The sequence below is a fragment of the Gymnogyps californianus genome, chromosome 29, assembly GCF_018139145.2.
Source record: "Gymnogyps californianus isolate 813 chromosome 29, ASM1813914v2, whole genome shotgun sequence".
Classification (NCBI taxonomy): Eukaryota; Metazoa; Chordata; class Aves; order Accipitriformes; family Cathartidae; genus Gymnogyps; species Gymnogyps californianus.
The window spans coordinates 1,059,085-1,077,536 of NC_059499.1; the positions used below are offsets into that span (position 1 = coordinate 1,059,085).

The 18,452-nt window shown below is 61.8% G+C and overlaps 2 protein-coding genes across 2 annotated transcripts; both read right to left on the reverse strand.

The window, feature by feature from the left end:
- Nucleotides 1-880: 880 nt before the first annotated feature.
- On the reverse strand, nucleotides 881-9,933 carry LOC127026983 (ETS translocation variant 3-like). The gene is made up of 5 exons (XM_050912319.1): nucleotides 9,876-9,933; nucleotides 8,281-8,343; nucleotides 7,050-7,287; nucleotides 4,690-4,805; nucleotides 881-2,132 (listed from the first exon to the last, which is right to left on the reverse strand). The coding sequence occupies exons 2-5, from the start codon at nucleotides 8,324-8,326 to the stop codon at nucleotides 949-951; spliced, it is 1,584 nt and encodes a 527-aa protein (XP_050768276.1). The 5' UTR covers nucleotides 8,327-8,343; nucleotides 9,876-9,933; the 3' UTR covers nucleotides 881-948.
- Nucleotides 9,934-13,084: 3,151 nt separating this feature from the next.
- Nucleotides 13,085-14,039, reverse strand: LOC127026898 (SLAM family member 9-like; the record flags this gene model as incomplete). The annotated part of the gene is made up of 2 exons (XM_050912194.1): nucleotides 13,616-14,039; nucleotides 13,085-13,284 (listed from the first exon to the last, which is right to left on the reverse strand). Coding segments are annotated over exons 1-2 (624 nt in total), but the record flags the coding sequence as incomplete, so codon positions are not given.
- Between the last annotated feature and the right edge of the window lie 4,413 nt (nucleotides 14,040-18,452).

Below are 18,452 nucleotides of genomic sequence, written 5' to 3' on the forward strand. Positions count from 1 at the left end.
TGAGTCAAAGTGATAGGGGAACCAAACAAAGGAAATAAGATTTAACAAAGCTCCTGTCATTCCTTCTCTATGAACTCACCACAATCATTTCAGTGTTAATCTTCCAATCACTCCCAACTCCACCCATACAATTAGGGGGAGAAGAAAAAAAAAAAAAAAACAAAACCTAGGGTACATTTTAATGCGTCTATTAAAGGCATTAGGTTATTTTTTTTTTCCCACCCCACTCCCTTCCCTGAAAGATTTTTTTTTTTTTTTTTTTTAAAAAATCTTTTGCTCATGGCTTCTGCAGTATTTCAGAAAGGCGAAAAGGACGACTAACGTATCCCGAAGCGCTACCGAAATCCGCTCGCCGGGAACACGGCTCCCTCTCCAACACCGTCCCACCTCGCCGGCGACTTTCCGAGTCGCGTCTTTTTCTGCAACCTTCCCCGCTCCACAGACAACGCAATATTCCAATAACCCAGCCTCCCCCCCCCCCCCCAAAAAAACCACAGACGGCTTCCGAGGCTGACGCACAGCACGTCTCGAACGGGCAGGAAATCCTCTCCCACCATCGCACCAGGCTCCATATATTAAAAAAAAAAAAAAAGGGGAACTAGATGAATTCAGAGATTCCTGCTTCTATAAATACTAGAGCGCATATAAAATAGACCGTGTCTGGAGTTCCTCCGTCCCGGTGGAGGCCTCAACCCCGCTGGAGTTCGTGCAAGGTCTGAAACTCGCGCGCAAGGGCGGCCGGCTTCCCTCGCCTCTCCTGATCGGAGCAAGACAACCGCGTCTCACCTGCAATTCAACAATGAAAACAAAGAACACAAACCCCCTAGTTTCTAGAATTACCAAACCAGGCTAGCCCCAGCCCCCCGCCCGCCCCCCACGCTCTGCAACCTTGCTACATAAATACACAGATGTTTTCAGCACAGACGGACTGCGAGGCTCCCCCGGGGCTTAGGTGTCGGAGGCAGCCGTGGCCGTCACGGCCTTGGGAGCCGCCGCGAGGTGCGGGCTGCCCAGCGCCCCGTTCCAGTGGACTCGGCCGTTCTGGCGTTCCTCGGGGACGTCCGCTTGCCGGTCACCGTTCCAACGGCGCTTGAGACGCAGCTTCGGAGGCATCAGGGCATCCTCTCTCTTCTCCTGCGCTCCCGATTCTCCGGCAGATTCTCGGGATGACTTCTCCCCGCTGCTCTCCCCTTGCTCCTGGGATTCTTCGGCCGAGAAGCCGGCCTGGGTGGGTGCCGGCGGGGCTGGGTGCCACGACGGGGCAGCTGGCCTGACAAACACAGGCCCTTTCTCCTCTTCCAGGCTGGCTGCCAGGCCAGAGCCTTCCTCTCTCTCACTTTTGTCTTTTCCTTTTGCCGGCGGCTCTTCGGACTCTGCCTCTTTGTCCATCGCGGGCTCGACCTTGACCCTGGGAGGAGGAGTAGCTAGCAGGGGGGCCGCCGGCTCCTCGGCGCTTTCCAGTCTCTCTCTGTTTTTGCGCCCCACGGGTGGAGGCTGTAGCTTGATGGGGAACTGGGGCTGCTCCTCGAGGGGCATTTGGCACTGTAGTGGTGGCACCATGAGCGGATAGCGGGGGAAAGTCCGCGGACTCAGGTGGTAGTTGAAGACGGAGCAAGCTTGCGAATGCAGGTAGTGTTTCATTTCCTCGGGGTTAAAAGAGAAGCAGCTGCTACCTGTGAAGGGGCTGAGGCCCGGAGAGGGGCTGTAGGAGAAAAGGGTGGGAGTCAGGGACAACGCAGGAGAGATGGGGACGTTTAGGACCCCGCCGCGCCCCGGCAGAGGGGACACGGCAAAGGGGCTGTGAGGATCCGGGTAGATCCCGGGCCTGGTGAAGAGAGGGAGCATAATATCAGGCTTGCGCTTCTGGTGGTTGATGCTACCAGCGCCCACGGCGTTGCGCGAGGCCATGAGATCCACGCCACGACGCCAATCCGAGGAGCCGTCCTCCAGCTCCGGCATGTCCGGCTTCCTCTCGCCGCCGTCACCCAACGCTTCTGGGTTGGATGCGACCAGGGACCCACCGGAGAACCGACTGGGTTGGGCATCTTCGGTGGGAGAATGGCTGTCCAGCGGTGGGAAATGGAAGCGGGACGAAGCCGTGGGGACGGGAGGAGCGCTCTGCGGCACGACACCTGGGCCAGGGAGGGGAAAAGAGAAAGAGTACGGGAGATGGTTAAGAGTGCAGTTGCCGAGGGAGTTAAATCACGCGTAAAGAGCTGCTTTTCGGGCTGCACCCGCAGGCGTTTGGAAGAGTAACACAAAAATACCATGCTCTATCAACAACGCAGCAGACGATTAGATGGGAGGTGCCTTTCCCATCTGCTCCCTTCCCCTGCACAGCTCCGGTCTCCTCTGCCCACCTCAAAACCTTGCCACTGCTGGGGATGAATCTTCTCTCTCCGCCCCGGGCTGAGGTTTCGTGAACCTCCAGTGCCACTGAAATAACTTCCACTTTCGGATGCCCCCCCCCCCCCCCCCCTCCGCCCCCCAGCCCCGACCTCCTGGCTCTGGTTTAACCAGAAAACGTCTCGGCAACGGTGCGTTACGAGCACGGTTAAGCAATCGCGCTCGAACGCCACCGGCAGAAGCGCTGCTGGTAAACCTCAAGCTCTCAGGGCTGACTGCAAGTCACTGATTTGTGCTTTTCTGGGAAGCCGTCTTCTCTCCAACGTGTCTGCCAGTAACGCTGCCAGCTCTCGCTGGCTCCTCTTCCACCGCCGTGCCTACGGAGCCGCCTGTCTACGACTTACTCGTGCCACAACGAGCCATATTGAGGCGAAATTCTTCCACCCACTTTCTCACCTCCACAACGCGCCCCTTGATTCTCCCTTCCCTTCAAAACTGCGCGAGCGAGAGTCGAGAGAAGAAACCCGATTCCAGTGCCCCAAACAGGTTTGATATCCCAACCCCCATCCCAGCCAGAAGGAAAGAAAACAGGTTGTAATTAGACAAGTGCATTCCAGTTCTCCAAACTTCTTTTTTTAAATGCGTGCCCCAGAGATAGGAGGGAGTGGCTGCAAACAGGGAAAAGGAACAGCAGTGAGCAATATTGAGCTGGAACTGCCCAGACTCGTTGCTGCAAGTAATTATAGATTTGCAGGGCAGCTTCGTACTACATCTTACACCCCCGTGCTTTGGCTAAGGACTCCTGGAGAATACGTTTCCTTCTCCCCGCTGCCGTAAAGGCAGCGTGTCCCACACAGGTGAAGCAGAACGCCTTTATGAGTAGTTCTATTCTCCCAGCCCCGTTTCGGGGTTCCTGTTTGCTCAGAAGACAATGCCTTGAAATCACATTTGTGCTGGGACTCCCCAGGGGCGGGGAGGGATGCAGGTCGCTGCATCAACGAGCAGTCACCGCCGTACGTCGGCACAGGCTACACGAGCACCGACGAGAAATAACCCTTGCCCACACGTAACCTGTTTTTCTCAGCCGCCGGGGTTTCAGAGTCAACATTCAATCCCCACTTTCCCCTGCTCTCTCCCTGCTAGACGAATCTTCAAGGCTTCCCCTGGGGCACCCTTCACGAGGTGAGAGCTAAGCGCAGAGCGCTGTGAGAAAGGCTGGCTCAGGCGCCTCTGCCTTCGCGCTTTCTTTGCTGCGGAGAGTTTGCAGTCTCGGGCCTCGCTGTAATGACTTCCAGAAGGTTTGGTTTGTTTTGTTGGGGTTTTTTTTTTTTTTGACGGGCTCGATGGCCACTAATTTCCTTGGTTGCGTGGTGGCTGTGCAGTTATGGAGGCAATCACCCCAGCTGTAGAAATCTAGCTATGGGGGGGACTTAACTCCACCAAAAAGGATCTTGTGAACAAAGGACCCTCTTCCAGAGAAACCACAGCAGTACTGCTGACTCTGGGACAAACCCAGAGTGAACTCCTGCTACTGCTCCTGGCAAGAGACTCAAAGGCCTTTTAGGATGAGAAGGGAACAATTACGCTCCATTCCCAACCTTTTTTTCGTTATCCTGAACGTCAGCACGCCGTTCTGCCGCAGGGAGAATCGAGAAATACCTGTGATTTTAGTCAAACTCAGACGAGTTACTACTCTTCTCGGGAAACTGCTCTGCGCTTGCTATTACGCTCCTCTGAACTCTAGATAGAAGTTGGTTAAGAGAAGTTCCCTTTGGATTTAAAAGGAGCAGAACCGAAGCAAACAAGGGTCCTTTGCAGAAGCAGGGAGGAGAGCAAACTGCTGTTAAGCTGCGAACTTTCTGATAGCGCTCACATGCGTGCCTCGCCAGGCACCTCTAAGCCCCTTGTCAAGAAGGGTCACATTTATATGGCACCATAAACTTACGTTACAAGCATGTGAGCGAGGCAAGGTCCCTGCAAGAGAACTAAAACCCTCTTATTCCAAGGACACCCGCCCCCTCCGACAGCAAAGCAAAGCAAACCCGCGGCACCCATAAAGACAGTCCAACAAGCAAGCTCAAATAGGAAACCAAAATGCCTCCAGTCTCCCCTGAAAACAAGGGCAGATGCGTCTGGGACAAACCCGAGGGAAAGAGCCCTCCAGATAAGGCTTTATCAACGTCCAGACATTCCCACCACAGCAGCGCTGATTGCCCCGGCAGTCTTTCAAGCGTAGGAGATGACTGATAGGGGATCTGCAGAGGCTGTGGGGTCGGGCCCGGCCCCGTTCCACACGCCGGGAGCAAGGATAGTTAAAAGAAGAAGCCCCGAAGTCGCGCTCACCATTAGGCCGAATGTTAATGAACGGGTAGTTGGGCATCACCAGCTTGTTGAAGTTGAACTTGTAGGTAAACCTTTTGCCTTTTGTCTTGTGGAGAATCCTCTTGTTGTAATAGTATCTGTTAACGAAAGTTAAAGAGCTCAATCAAAGCACGTGGTGATCTGTTTAAAGGTCTCGTTTCTTTTAGCGCCACCAACATCCACCTCTGATGCATCTATAAAAATGAAGTTGCCCAGAGAATTTATGCTATTAATACCAGAAAATATTAGTCAATCGGGAAGTTTCCAAACGACACCCACTCCTTTTACAACACATTCTTTAGCAGCAGGTTTCAAACCATTTTACAGGTCGTTATGTTCCTTAGAACATGTGGGAAAAGGTGAGATCCTGAAGGGAAGCGAAAGCTGAACAACAGGCCGAGCCTGTACATGCTGTTCTCACCCCTGTCCAAACTGGGACCAGTGCCATGGGCCGGGGGGTCTCGTACAAGCATCCCCCATGGCCCTGGCACTACCTCCCTATTCCCAGCCGCGCCAAGCGCCCCGCAGCCAGCGAAACACGGGCGGTCGCTCCACGTGGGGCTGCGAGTGCCGGGGGAACGTTACGGGACCCACAACAGGAGGGGAAAATTCAGGTGAAGCCGTGCTAAGACACAAAACCTGAAAGAGGGGAACGCGTACCTGGGCTGGGGCAGAACAAAACTCAGTGTAACGACAGAGCTGAGCAAAAGGGACCAAATTACCCAGATAGCCTCAGATTCCGTTTTTTATTTCTGCAATCTTCAAGGCCTGGGGTATTGTAACAGCGTACAAGGCATCAGGCTGGAAATTGGGAGAGCTGGTTTGTGCTGCTCTCATGCCTGCGAGCAAGTCGCTTCCCTTCTCTTCACCCATTCGCACCTTCGGATTAAAAACGCTCCCTCGCCTTCGCGGGCAGCGTTGATCGGGGCTGCTGAGGGCAGGCACTCGGTGCTAGCCCCGCTCGCCGGCCAGCCTCCCTTCCTCCTCTTCACGGCACCAAACGAAGGCCGAAGAACTCGGCCACAGAGACAGCGGGTACAATCCCCACCGCAGCTTCCTCCCCACTTACACCACCACTGTTTGTCCTCAGCCTCCGAGTACTAGCGGGGACAAACAAAGCTGTTACACACGGATCATCGCCACTGTTTTCTGTAGTTAGGAGGTAAATTAACACACGGTGCCTGTTGCCACAGCGTGTACCAAATAAAGCGGGGCCGGCTCCGAGCAGGACGGGGGAAGGAGCCACAGGTCCCGAGCTGTAAGAGGCTCCCGATACCCGCAGTGCTCTTGCCCCGCTGCTGTCACACTCGGCATCAAGATGCCAAGACATGATCAGTGTTGGCGGGTGGAGGCTATTTTCCACTCCCAGGCACCAATTACAGCCTCGGTGCCATTCAATTTATTGTTTCCTTCCTGTTCCAGTATGAGACTCTTGTGTTTGCTGCCTTGTTTGTCTTTGTCAGCTCCACCCAGGAGGTATCAGAGGGCGTAAGGCAGCGAAGTCCACATTACAGACTGATAATGCCAGAACCTGTCAGGAACCCAGCCACTCCTGCAGGTGACAGGCTTGAAATGCTGCAATATTTCAGAGGGTCGTGTTAGTTTTCCACTCTCTGACTTCAAAATGCACAGCGATAACTGAAAAAAAACCCCAACAACTACAGAAGGGTCTAAATAAAAGAGGGCAAAGCTGTACTGGAGGCTTCGGAGTTATGAAGTGCAAAGCGAGGAACGCTCAGCTCCTGTCTCACACAAAGGGACACTGGTGGCCAGAGGGTGATCTTAAAGATAGCCAAATTTGTGTCAGCAGGGCTCGGAAAACACCCAGCCCAGGCCCTCGCCTTAGGACTGGCACCAAACCTCTGCCTCGTACGGATTTAGCGGTAGAGAGGCAAGTACAAATTATGTTAGAAAGGGGAGTTGCTTTCTCTGAAACGGTACCCTTGATGGTGTGGTAATAGAGTAACTCCTCTGGTTTCCTCCCACACCTTCGTTGCTCAAGCCAGCAGCGGCAATGGAAGCTGAGAAAAGAGACAGAAAGGCTCCCCGGAAGGAAGCCATCCCGATAATAACAACCTGAAGTAGAGGTGCAAATTTACACTGTGACGCAAAACACGGCACGGTGAACCCTTCCCTTGTCTCTCTAATCACACCCAAGTACAGTCAGACCTACCCGAGCAATCCGGCATCCCAGAACTCAAAATTTGATACAAACCTCCCAGAAATGCAGGTGCCACCGAACCAGGGACCGAATATCTACAATCGGTTACCCAAATGAGGCAGGGAAGGACAGACGGAGGGCTCGTTACCAACCCCGAGCCTCCACGGAAACTTCTGCTCACCTGAGAGCCCGGCTCAGCTTGTCGTAGTTCATCTGGGGTTTGCATTTTCTTCTGCCCCACAGCCGGGCCACTTCGTCAGGGTCCTTGATGACAAACTCCCCGTACTCGCCCTGCTGCCAGGCGATGACATGGCGAAACTCCTCCTTCTGCAGCAGTTCCAGGATGAAATGCCATAACTGGATCTGTCGGGAGCCGGGGCTGGACTCGGTCTTGTAAGCCCACTCTGGGAAATGATAACCTTGGAAAGGGCCAAAAGAAAAGGAAAAAAAAAAGAAAAAGAAAAAGAAAAAGTCATTCAGATAGCGACAGGAGCTCACAACTGCCAAGCTCTACTGCATATTTATCCTGTTTTCTCCGGAGCGAGACCACAGAGCATCGCTGGGGGCTGTAATTCTATTAACCACTCAACGTGGAAGCAGAGAAACCCGGCTCTCCTACTCTGCTGCCCGTTTTCTCACTCCTTTTAGCCCCCTCTCCTTGGAGAATCCGCAACCACCACAAAAAACCCCATGGTAAAACTAAAAGGGACAGAAACGTGAGAAGCAGTGGGAAGGAGCCCAAAAGCTTTAGCCATTGCTACAACTGGGACTCCAGGTAGCTGAAATAAGGCAAAAAAATCCGGATTTGAGCATTCGGTGCGCCGATGTTGAGGGGGGGTGAGGGCGGATAGCTCTCAGCGACTCCAGCTCCCCTTTATTTCAGAGCACGGCAGCCCGCTCCAGCTTCGACTGCGCCGGCAGATGTTTCTGAGCGACTGCCAAGTTCGGCTTTCTCAGAATAGTTTCCCAGCACAACTACTAACGCGAGGTTTTGTTGGGTTTTTGTTTTTTTTTTTCTTCCTCCCCAACTCATCGTGGCCACAATTTCAGGCTCCGGCAGCGTGGAAGAAGTCACATCACGCTCCAACGCCACCCACACCCCTATCGCAGGCTGCGACAGAGACAAAACCAGGCACGAGCTGTACCAGCCCGGAGGGGGGGATCCACCTTAGAGATCCCAAATCCTTACAAATAAAACATCTCCGGGAAGATTTCTTCGCATATTAAACCCGGCGCTCTTAAAAACTCGCCAACAGCCCAACGAGCAGACATCTGATCGATCCTCACTCACACACGGCTTTTGCCCACATACGAGAGCTTTTGGGAGAGGTGGAATTAATCCCGCCTGAGCTCCTTTATCCTGGGAAAAGAATTCGTAACAGCTGAACAACTCAGCCTTTAGACTTCCTTACCTCCTCCTCCTTCTGGCTTATCCACAATGCTGCAGCCTGCTTTCATTTTCTCCCTCCTGCTGACTGCGAAACAGAAGGAAATCGGCATCAGCGACATCGACATCAGCGACATCGACGCGCCGTTATCGCGGGAGGCGCTTGGAATTTCTCCGGAGAGACCACCTCGAGCCGTAACCCTGCCCGTCCCCAGAGACGCTACCCGGGATCTCCTTGCCCGTAATCATCTCCGTCCCTCTTTCCAAAAAGCCGCCGTTTAATCCCTGCCTCCCTCCTACCCTGCCGTTAAAGCCCGCGAACGAAAACGCGGCGGGGCCGTCAGACAGACAAAACAAGCCAAACACAGTTTGTCTTCTGTTACTAGACGGGCTCCGCTGCCAAAATACACAAGCTGCTGAGCTCGCCCAGATGTACCAGCGAGGGAAATGGCAGCGAGGGGGGAGGAGGGGGGGGGGCGGGAGGGGGAACGGACGGCCGCCGAATAAAAATCCCGGCTCCTGATCCCGGCACATCTGATTCCAATCGCTTTAGGTGGGCTCCGCTCGAAGCGCTACCTGCCAGCGCCTCGAAAATCAAGCGTTGTGGCCCGTCCTGCTCCCCCCCCCCCCCCCCAAAAAAAAGATAAAAACGGGTTCCGGGGAGCAATAGCAGCGATGCCCACCGGCTCCGGGGGAGCCCCCCCTCCCCTCCCTCCCCGAGGCCCGGCAGCCAGACGAGCCCCCGGGGAGGAACCGGCCCCGCTCCGGCCCCGCCGGGCTTTCCTGCTTTGAAACGTTCAAAGTATGTAAATGGCTGCCAGGAGGAGACGAGGCGCCGCGGCGGCGGCGGTGGTGGTGGCTGTCGGGTCCGGGCTGCCGGGCTCCCGTTACAGCAGCACCGCCGCCGCCGCCGCCGCCCCCTCCGCTCCCTGCCGCCGGCCTGCCCCAGCCTGCCCGCCCGCCCGCCGCGCCGCTCCCTCCCCTGCCCCGGGCGGGCAGCGCCGGCACCGCCGCCCCCCCCCAAATCCCTCCAGGGGAGCCCCGGGAAGGGCCCAGGCCGCCACCGCCGCCGCCTCCCCGTCGCCCCTACCCCCCCCCCCCCCGCCCAGCCCTCCCGGTTACCGGGTCCATCCTCCCCCCCCCCCCCCACGGCCGTCGGGAAGCGTACGCCCCCACCAGCTTCCTTACGTACCGAGACGCCCGGTTACCGGGAGGGTCCCTCGCTACGGCTCCCCGTAGCCATACACTGTTCCCGCAGCCCCTCCCGCCGAGCGCCCCCCGGTAACCGGGGCTCCCCGTTTACTCTCTCTCCCCCCCCAAGACCTCCAATAGCCGCCCCCCCCCCCATCCCTAGCATCGCCGCCAAAGCTCTCCGGCAGCCGGGGCCGCCGCGGCCTTCACCTCACCGAGGGCCTCCCGGTTCCCGGGGCACCCACGTCCTCCCCCGCCCACCCCCCCCCCCTCCGGTAACCAGCCCCCTCGGCCCCCTCCTCGCCAAGGCTTCGCCAGCAGCCGGTCCCCCGGTCCCCAGCGCGATCGAGCCTGCGCGTCCGGGGCGGCCCACCGGAGGCCGAGAGGCGGCGGTGGCGGCGGCTCGGCCGCGCCCGGCACCGGACCCACCTTGCGGGGGCGGCGCGGGCCGGGCCGGGTCCGGCGGGTGAAGCGGGTGCGGTGGGGCGGCGGAGCGCGCCCGGGCCGCGGTGCCGATGCGGGGTGCGCGCCGCTCGCCTCGCTGCTGCCGCCGCCGCCGCCGCTGCCTCCCCCGCACGGCCGCCGGAACCGGAACCGCCGCCACCGCCCACACACTTCCGGGCACGCTCCCACGCGCTTCCGCTTCCGGCCCGGGCGGGCGGGAGCGCGCACGTACGGCCCCGCCTCCCCGCCCCGCCCCGCGCCGCGACGGGTGGCGGCGGGGGACAAACGAGGGCGGAAAGCGAAGGGCCCGGCGGGTGTGAAGGGTCCGGCTGTGCGGGGATCCAGCTGTGCGGGGACCCTGCTATAGGGGGGTCCAGCTGTGCGGGGATCCAGCTGTGTGGGGACCCTGCTATATGGGGATCCAGCTGTGCAGGGACCCTGCTATAGGGGGGTCCAGCTGTGCAGGGATCCAGCTGTGCAGGGACCCTGCTATATGGGGGTCTGGCTGGGCCGGGATCCAGCTGTGCGGGGATCCTGCTATAGGGGGTCCAGCTGTGCAGGGATCCAGCTGTGCAGGGACCCTGCTATAGGGGGGTCCAGCTGTGCAGGGATCCAGCTGTGCAGGGACCCTGCTATAGGGGGGTCTGGCTGGGCCGGGATCCAGCTGTGCGGGGATCCTGCTATAGGGGGGTCCAGCTGTGCAGGGATCCAGCTGTGCAGGGACCCTGCTATAGGGGGGTCTGGCTGGGCCGGGATCCAGCTGTGCGGGGATCCTGCTATAGGGGGGTCCAGCTGTGCAGGGATCCAGCTGTGCAGGGACCCTGCTATAGGGGGGTCCAGCTGTGCAGGGATCCAGCTGTGCAGGGACCCTGCTATAGGGGGGTCCAGCTGTGCGGGGATCCAGCTGTGCAGGGACCCTGCTATAGGGGGGTCCAGCTGTGCGGGGATCCAGCTGTACGGGGACCCTGCTATAGGGGGGTCCAGCTGTGCAGGGACCCTGCTATAGGGGGGTCCAGCTGTGCAGGGATCCAGCTGTGCGGGGATCCTGCTATAAGGGGATCCAGGTGTGCGGGGATCCCACTTTACTGGGATCCCACTGCATGGGGATCCAGCTGTGCAGAGGCCCTACTTTACTGGGCTCCAGCTGTGCAGGGGTGTGACTGTATGAGGATCCAGCTGTGCGGGGCTCCAGCTGTGCAGCTGTATGACTGTATCGGGATCCAGCTGTGCGGGGATCCAGCCCTACAGGGACCAGGCCACACGGGGATGGGGCTCCCTGGGGGGACCCGGCTGAGCAGGATCCAGCCCTGGGGTGCAGGCAGCCGGGAGCCGCAGGGGGGGGGCCCCACGCTTTGGGAGAGGGCACCCCGTGACCAGCCCCTGACATGCTGCAGAGAGCCGTGGGTGCTATTCCCCCCACCCCACCCCGTGGGTGCTGTCCCCGTGGGTGCTGGGCCCCCCCCACCCTCCCCTTACTGCAGCTCCTGGGGGAGCTGTGTGTCTGCCCCCCCCCCCATCACCCAGAGCCCCCCACCCCGCTGCAGGGAGGGCAGCCTGGGACCCCCACCAGGCTGCAGAGCCCCACATCCCTGGGTGCCCCAAGGTGGGGGTTTGGCCCCCATAAATCCACCCACACCTCGCCTTCACCCACCTTTATTGGGGTCACCAGTGAGCCAAGGGGTGGGGGGGGGTTTGGGCCCCCCCACCTCCAGCCCATCCTGCACCCCCGTCCCCACCGGGCTGCTCTTGGGTTTGGGGAAAGGGGATGTGGCAGCCCCCAGGGACGCTGCTCGCCATCCCCCCCCCCCCAGGTCCTGCTCCGCTCCCACAGCAGAGGTGGGGGGACATGGAGCTGGGAGGGGACAGGAGTGGGGACATCACGGCGGGGGGACACACACACACACGAGTGTCCGTCAGTCCACAGCACCGTGTGACGGCCGCTGCCGCCCGGCACCGTGGGGCTCGGTGGTCTCCGTCCTTCTGCTCCGTCCTGCTTGGGGACAAAGCGGGGACAGTCAGTGCGGGGACAGAGCCGGGTCCCTCCGGGAGTGGTGGGATGAGGACAGAGCCCCCCCTCCGAGTGCCAGCATGGACGAGGTGCTGGCGGTACTCACCGGCTGCGGTGGGCTAGGCGAGCATCTCGGCCCAGCTGCCCGCGCCTGCCTGCAGCTGGCTGTAGCTGACGGTGGGGTGGTCTTGCTGCTCGGGGCCAGAAAAGAAGGAGAGACCCCCCCCTGAGCCACCGGCCCTTCGGCAGGGGGACGGTCGTGGTCGCTCCCCAGCCGGGACAAGCCACCGGGGACATGGTGGCCCTGGAAAGTGCCCTTCAATGTCCCCTCGCGGCACTTGCCCATCCATGCCGGGCAAATCATGAGGAGCCGGGAGCTGCTGCCAGGGCGATGGGGCTGAGGAAGGGGGCTGCAGCCCCCGGCTCAGGGGTCTTTGGGGACCTGGAGGGACCCTCAGCCACAGCGCCCGGAGGGAAGGGCTGGAAGCTGGAGCCTGGCCCCGGTATGAGCCGAATTCGGGCCCGGCATCACCGTGCAATGGGCCAGGAGCCAAATTCGACCCTGGCCTCTCCCCCCCCCCCCCCCAGTCTCACCCACTCCTCTGCCTCCGGGGGGGTTCTCCTCTGGATCCTGGCGTATGCCAGCTCCGGCGGAGCATCCTCGCTGGAGGGGGAGGCGAGGGTGGCTACGGAGAGAAGAGCAGGCGAGGGTGAGCCAAGGGGGGGCCGGGTGGGGAGCCGGGATGCGGGGAAGGGGGGGGACACAGAGCCATCCTGGTCCAGGCAGGGCAGGCAGGGGCAGGCAGGCAGAGCCACAGCGAAGGAAAAAGCCGGTTCCTTCTTTCCCAGCTTTGTTTCCCAAGCGATCCCGGCTGCGAGGACACAGCCTTGACCCAGCAGCGCCCACCTCCCTCTGCTGCTTTCTTCCTCCTCCTCTTCCTCCACAGCCAGACGATGCCAAGCAGGGCTCCCGCACCCACAGCCAGCAGCACCAGGCACATGAGCCACCTCCACCAGCCATCCGTCTCTGCGGGGACAAGCCGTGGTGGGTGCCAGGACCCCACCGGCCGGGTGGGACCGGGTGCCGGGGGGTGTTTTTACCCTGCTGCTGGCACAGGGTGTCCAGGCGGATGGAGACGTTCCGCTCCTGGATGGGATTTCGGGCCACGCAGGTGTAGCTGGAGTTGAAGGCGCTGGCGGGCACGACCAGGGACAGCGTCCGGCCGTCCTCGCAGAGCTGTCCCCACGGCATCCCGCGGGAGCTGCCGAGCTGCCAGGCAACCTCAGCATCGCTGCCGGCCGGCACCCAGCACCGCAGGGTGACGTTACACCCTTGGGCGGTACGGGAGAGCTGCCGGTGCTGGATCTCCGGCGCTGGCACCGGCCCTGTTTAAGATGCAAACAAACCCTGTCATAGGACCCATGCCTGCCCGGGGACACCCGGGGCACCCCGAGGACACCCCAGGGAGGGTGAGCTGGGCTGGAGGGGCAGCAAGAGGGTGCGGGAAGGGGAAGCGCAGGTGGGGGTGGATCGTGGTTTAGTCATAAACCCAGGAAAATCCTCGTGACAGATGCTCAGCAGCAAGAGCAATTTCTCTTCCCCTTTCCCGGGCGCTGATAACTCCAGGTGCAGAAGGGTTTCATCGCCTCTCCTGCAGGCTGGTCCCGCCGGGGCTGTAAACCCATCTCCACCACCCGCTGCTTTGCGGCCGCTCACCGTAGACGGAGAGGTTGAAGAACCGATCCTCCACCAGCGCCGGGTGCAGTTTAATCCGAGCCCCGTAGACCCCGCTGTCGCCCCGCTCCAGGGCCTCGATCTTCAGCGCCGTCTCGTTGAGCATCTCCAGCCGGTCCTTGAACCGGTCCTTGGGGTCTGGGCGCTCGAAGCCGCCGGGGCCGAACTCTGCCACTTGAATGGTGGCACCGGCGCCGGCTGAAAAGCTCCACTCGATCTCCTTCACCGTCTTGTTGGGGGGCAGAGCCGGGGAGAGCAGCACGGACCTCCCCAGGACGCCGTTCACTTGCTGGGGCTGGGTGGCTGCAGTGCCTGGCTGGGACGGGGATGGTCTGGAGGGTGGTGAACCCCAGCAGACCCCCCCCAGTTCCTGCCCACAGCCCCCACCCGAGGTACTCATGGGCATCTGCCCACCGGCGCCTTAGTCATGAGAGCGCGGCGCCTGCCTGAGATGATTCATTTAATCCTACACCCATCACCTCCCCTGCCAGCATCTCCAGCGGCCGGGTACCACACGTGGGGCTGGGCATCCCCCGGCGCCGGGGGGGACACACTGGGCGCTCGCGGTGCCTTCCCAGCATCGTCCTGTGTTGTCCCAGTGGCATCCCGTGTCACGCCACGCCGTGCACGGGTCATCTCCATGACAGGGCTTCACGGAGAGGACGGGGATGCTCTCCCCACCATGCCTGCACCCAAGCGGGGCTCAAACCAGGGCAGGTTTGAGGTTAAACCTTTGGGAAACCTCCCCACGGGTCCCGGTCGGGACAGGGACCCTCCATCCAGGGCTGTGGGGCAGCTCAGCGCTGAGTTTTTGGGGTGCAGCCCCCCCCCCCTTATTCCTGGAGTGACAGCGAGATGCTCCCAGCAGCATTCCTGGACGTGGCTCCGAGATGCCGAACGCCGTGAGGAGCCGCTGCAGCCTCCCCCCCGGGTACCACGGCGTCGGGTGCCGGCGGGATGCTGCGCTCGGTTCAGCGGCCGTGCCCGGCAATGGGGAGCGAGACCGCGGCACCACCGCGTGCCGGCCATCCCCGGGGCACCCAGCTGGGTGGTGGTTAAACACCAGGCAGCACCCAGCCCCTGCCCACTCATTGCACCCATCGAGCCTTTTTCAGGTGCCCCAACGGCTGCAAGATGCAACCCCCCCCCCCCCCCGCCTCCGAGGAAGCGGGTACGTAGCAGCGATGCTGTGCATGGGAGCAGCCTGGGGCCAAGCCACCCTTCGGCCTCCCTCTTCCTCTTCGCAGAAACAGGCAGGCAAACAAAGAGGGGAGATCGCCCCTCCTTGCCTTCCTCCGTAACTCGCCAAAATTAATTTGCCCTTGTCCTATGGCGCGTTAGCCGAGCCGAACGCGCCCAGCAGCAGCCGCGGAGCAGAAGAAGGAGCAAACAGCCCCAAGCGCCGGCCCCGGGGTCCCAGCCCCACCGGGGTCCCAGCCCCACCGGGGACCGTAAACCTCTCGGGGGGGGGGGGTTGATTTATGCCGGCAGCAAAGCGAGGAGGGGAGGCTGAGCAACGCCCCGCATCGTTTCCCCCATCGGCTGCAAGCAAGCAGCCCCCGGCTCGCCCCGGCTCACCCCGGCTCACCCCCTCGAGGAACCGCCGGTGCCCTGGTGCATCGTTTCCGGCTCCTTCGCAGAGGGAAATCCTGTTCTCACCCTTAATATTTCACGTATTTTCTGAAGCCCTGAGGCTAGCGTTCATTTTGCAGCTGGGACCCAGAACCGCGCTCCCCAGCTCTCTCCCACCGCCGCCTGGTCGCTAATAAATGGGGGTCGCTCATAAATGGGGGTTGCTCATAAATGGGGGGGTTCGCAAGCGTTGGAACAGCCGTGGTCCCCTCCCAGCGTGGCTGCTGCCCTCCCCTCACACCTACCTGCCACTATGAGGAGCGGAGCCAGCAGCCAGGGGACGGGGGGACGTGGGCGGCCGGGTGACATCCCCATCGCTCCAACGCTGCGAGCTCGAAGCCTTGATCTCAGCTCTACGTACCGGCTTGGAGGCAGCGAACATGCAAATCTACCCACATAGAGCAACACACCTTCCCCGGGGCGGGGGTGATGCAAGAAGACCACGGGGACACCGAGGGGACATCGCCGAGCCCCCGCCGGCGTGGCCCGGCCATGGGTCGGTGGGATCTCTCCCTCCTGCTGCACCAAGGCTTTGGGGCTGGTCCCCGGCTGGTCCCCGCTGCCCAGCCCTTGTTGTCCCCCTGGGAACCAGGTGCCGTAAAAAAAGGAAGGAGCCGGATGCTGCCTGTTGCTGCCTGCTGCTGCCTGCTGTTGGGTAAATAATACCAGCTGGGCTGGCTGCCTGCGTGGAACCCAGGACACCCGGGATAAGGAGGAGTCCTTGTCCCCACTGTGGGGCTGAGCTGGGGTGGCTGCTCCTCCCGAGGAGGGTTTGCCTGCCTTTAAATCGAGGGGAGAGGGTCCCTGTCGGCTTGGAAATGTCCTGGTTGGGCTCCTGGTGCCTGGGGTGTCCTGTCCCCCTGCACCCAGGGTGTCCTGTCCCTCTGCACCCAGGGTGTCCTGTCCTCCCGCACCCAGGGTGTCCTGTCCCCTGCACCCGGGGTGTCCTGTCCTCCCGCACACAGGGTGTCCTCTCCCCTGCACCCGGGTGTCCTGTCCTCCCGCACACAGGTGTCCTCTCCCCTGCACCCGGGGTGTCCTGTCCTCCCGCACACAGGGTGTCCTCTCCCCTGCACCCAGGGTGTCCTGTCCCCCTGCACCCGGGGTGTCCTGTCCTCCTGCACCCAGGGTGTCCTGTCCCCCTGCACCGGAGTGTCCTGTCCCCTGCACCCGGGGTGTCCTGTCCCCCTGCACCCAGGGTGTCCTGTCCCTCTGCACCCAGGGTGTCCTGTCCTCCCGCACCCGGGGTGTCCTGTCCCCCTGCACCCAGGGTGTCCTGTCCCCCCGCACCCGGGGTGTCCTGTCTTCCCGCACCCAGGGTGTCCTGTCCCCCCTGCACCCGGAGTGTCCTGTCCCCTGCACCCGGGGTGTCCTGTCCCTCTGCACCCGGGGTGTCCTGTCTTCCCGCACCCAGGGTGTCCTGTCCCTCTGCACCCAGGGTGTCCTGTCCCCCTGCACCCAGGGTGTCCTGTCCCTCTGCACCCGGGTTGTCCTGTCCTCCCGCACCTGGAGTGTCCTGTCCCCCTGCACCAGGGTGTCCTGTCCCCCACACCCGGGGTGTCCTGTCCCCCTGCACCAGGGTGTCCTGTCCCCCCACACCCGGGGTGTCCTGTCACCCACACCAAGGCTGCGTTTCCCGCTGGGGGCTCAGCCGGTTTCTCCCCGCCACCAGCAAAGTCTTTGCTTGAGAAGCTTTCACTGAACCAGAACCCCCCCAGCAGCAGCAGCAGGAGACATGTAAAAGAGGAGCAGGTCTCTGGGGACAGCCCTGCCCTGTCCCCACGGTGGCTGTCACCCCTCGGGGCTCCCGCTGTGTCCTGCCTGCGATGGAGGGTGAGGCTGCGAGAGCCCCCCGGGTTTCGGGGGGCAGGGGGGGGGGATGTGGGGGGCCGGGTTGGCCCCAGGCAGCCCAGGGACCACGAGCAGAGGTCACGCCGCTGCCACTGCTGCCTTTCCCAAAAGGGAAGTGAGAGGCGGCTGCGTCACCCCCCCTGTGCGTGGGGGGCCGGGCTGAGGTTTCTCGAGGTGCAGCCCCAAACCTGGGCGGTTTGCACGGCCCCCGGGGATGCTTTTACTGCAACGGGTCCGCGTGCGGACGGACGGAGAGGAAACGGGCGCGCACGTGCACGCGCGCACACCTCCACGCAGGCACGCCTCCACGCGTGCGCACCTCCACGCGTGCCCACGCGTGCCCACTCCGCCGTCAGCTCTCCCCTGTGATCTCACCAACATTTATTTGCTCTTTTTACAACGGCGGGAGGTCTGGCCGAGCGAGGGGCCCCGTGACAGTAGGTGCTGGACACACAGGCAGTGAGACCCCCCCACACACACTCCGTCGCGACGGTGCACGGGCTGCACGGGCAACGGCTACGGGGGGTGGGAACGGGGGATGCTTCTCCGTGGATCTGCGCAGGCGACGGTCCCTTCCGCATCCTTCCGTGGCCCCAGAGATGCCACCCGGGTCCGCTCCAGTGGAGCCGCATGGGACGGGGTTTGGGGGGACACCCCGGTGTCCCCCGCCCCGTGTCTCTGTGGCAGCGGCGAAGCGGGTGGGTAGGTCCACCCAACGTGGGCATCTCCCCACGGAGGGTCCCTGCGAGGCCCCGGGGGGGAGCTGGAGGTTTGGGGGGGGGCTGGGGAGGGGTGGATGGGGGACGGGGGGGGGGTGTCACTCTGCCCCAGGGGGTCTCATCCTGGCCCCGCAGTACCGTGCTGAAGCGGCATGGCCTGGCCGGCACCGGGATGTGCCCCTGCCCTCCCCAATGCCCCCAGCCCCGGCCAAGCCCGGCAGCGGCGGCACGTGGGAGGTGAACCCTGGGGTGTGTGTCCCCCCCCCCATCCCGAAGCATCCCAGGGCATCCGGGGACCACGGAGGGTCCCTCAGCTTCGTCGCCGTTCATCTCTGTCTCGGTCCGGGATCCCGCTCCCCAAACAGTCTCGGAGGGGTGTCAGACGAGGAGGTTGGAGAGAAACCGGAGGTGGGGGGGAAAGCGTCCGGCCGGCTATCGCCCCGAGATGGTGCCTCCCATCCCCGGAGCCGAAACGGGGGCTGGAGGGTTCGGGTTTGGCACACAACGCACTTTACAGCCCTTCCGGGAAATCCCGATGCTCCGGCTCTGCGGGTGCCTGCGGGAGAGAGGAGCCCTTCAGCCTCCGCAGCGTGCGGTGATGGAGGTTCGGGGGGTCC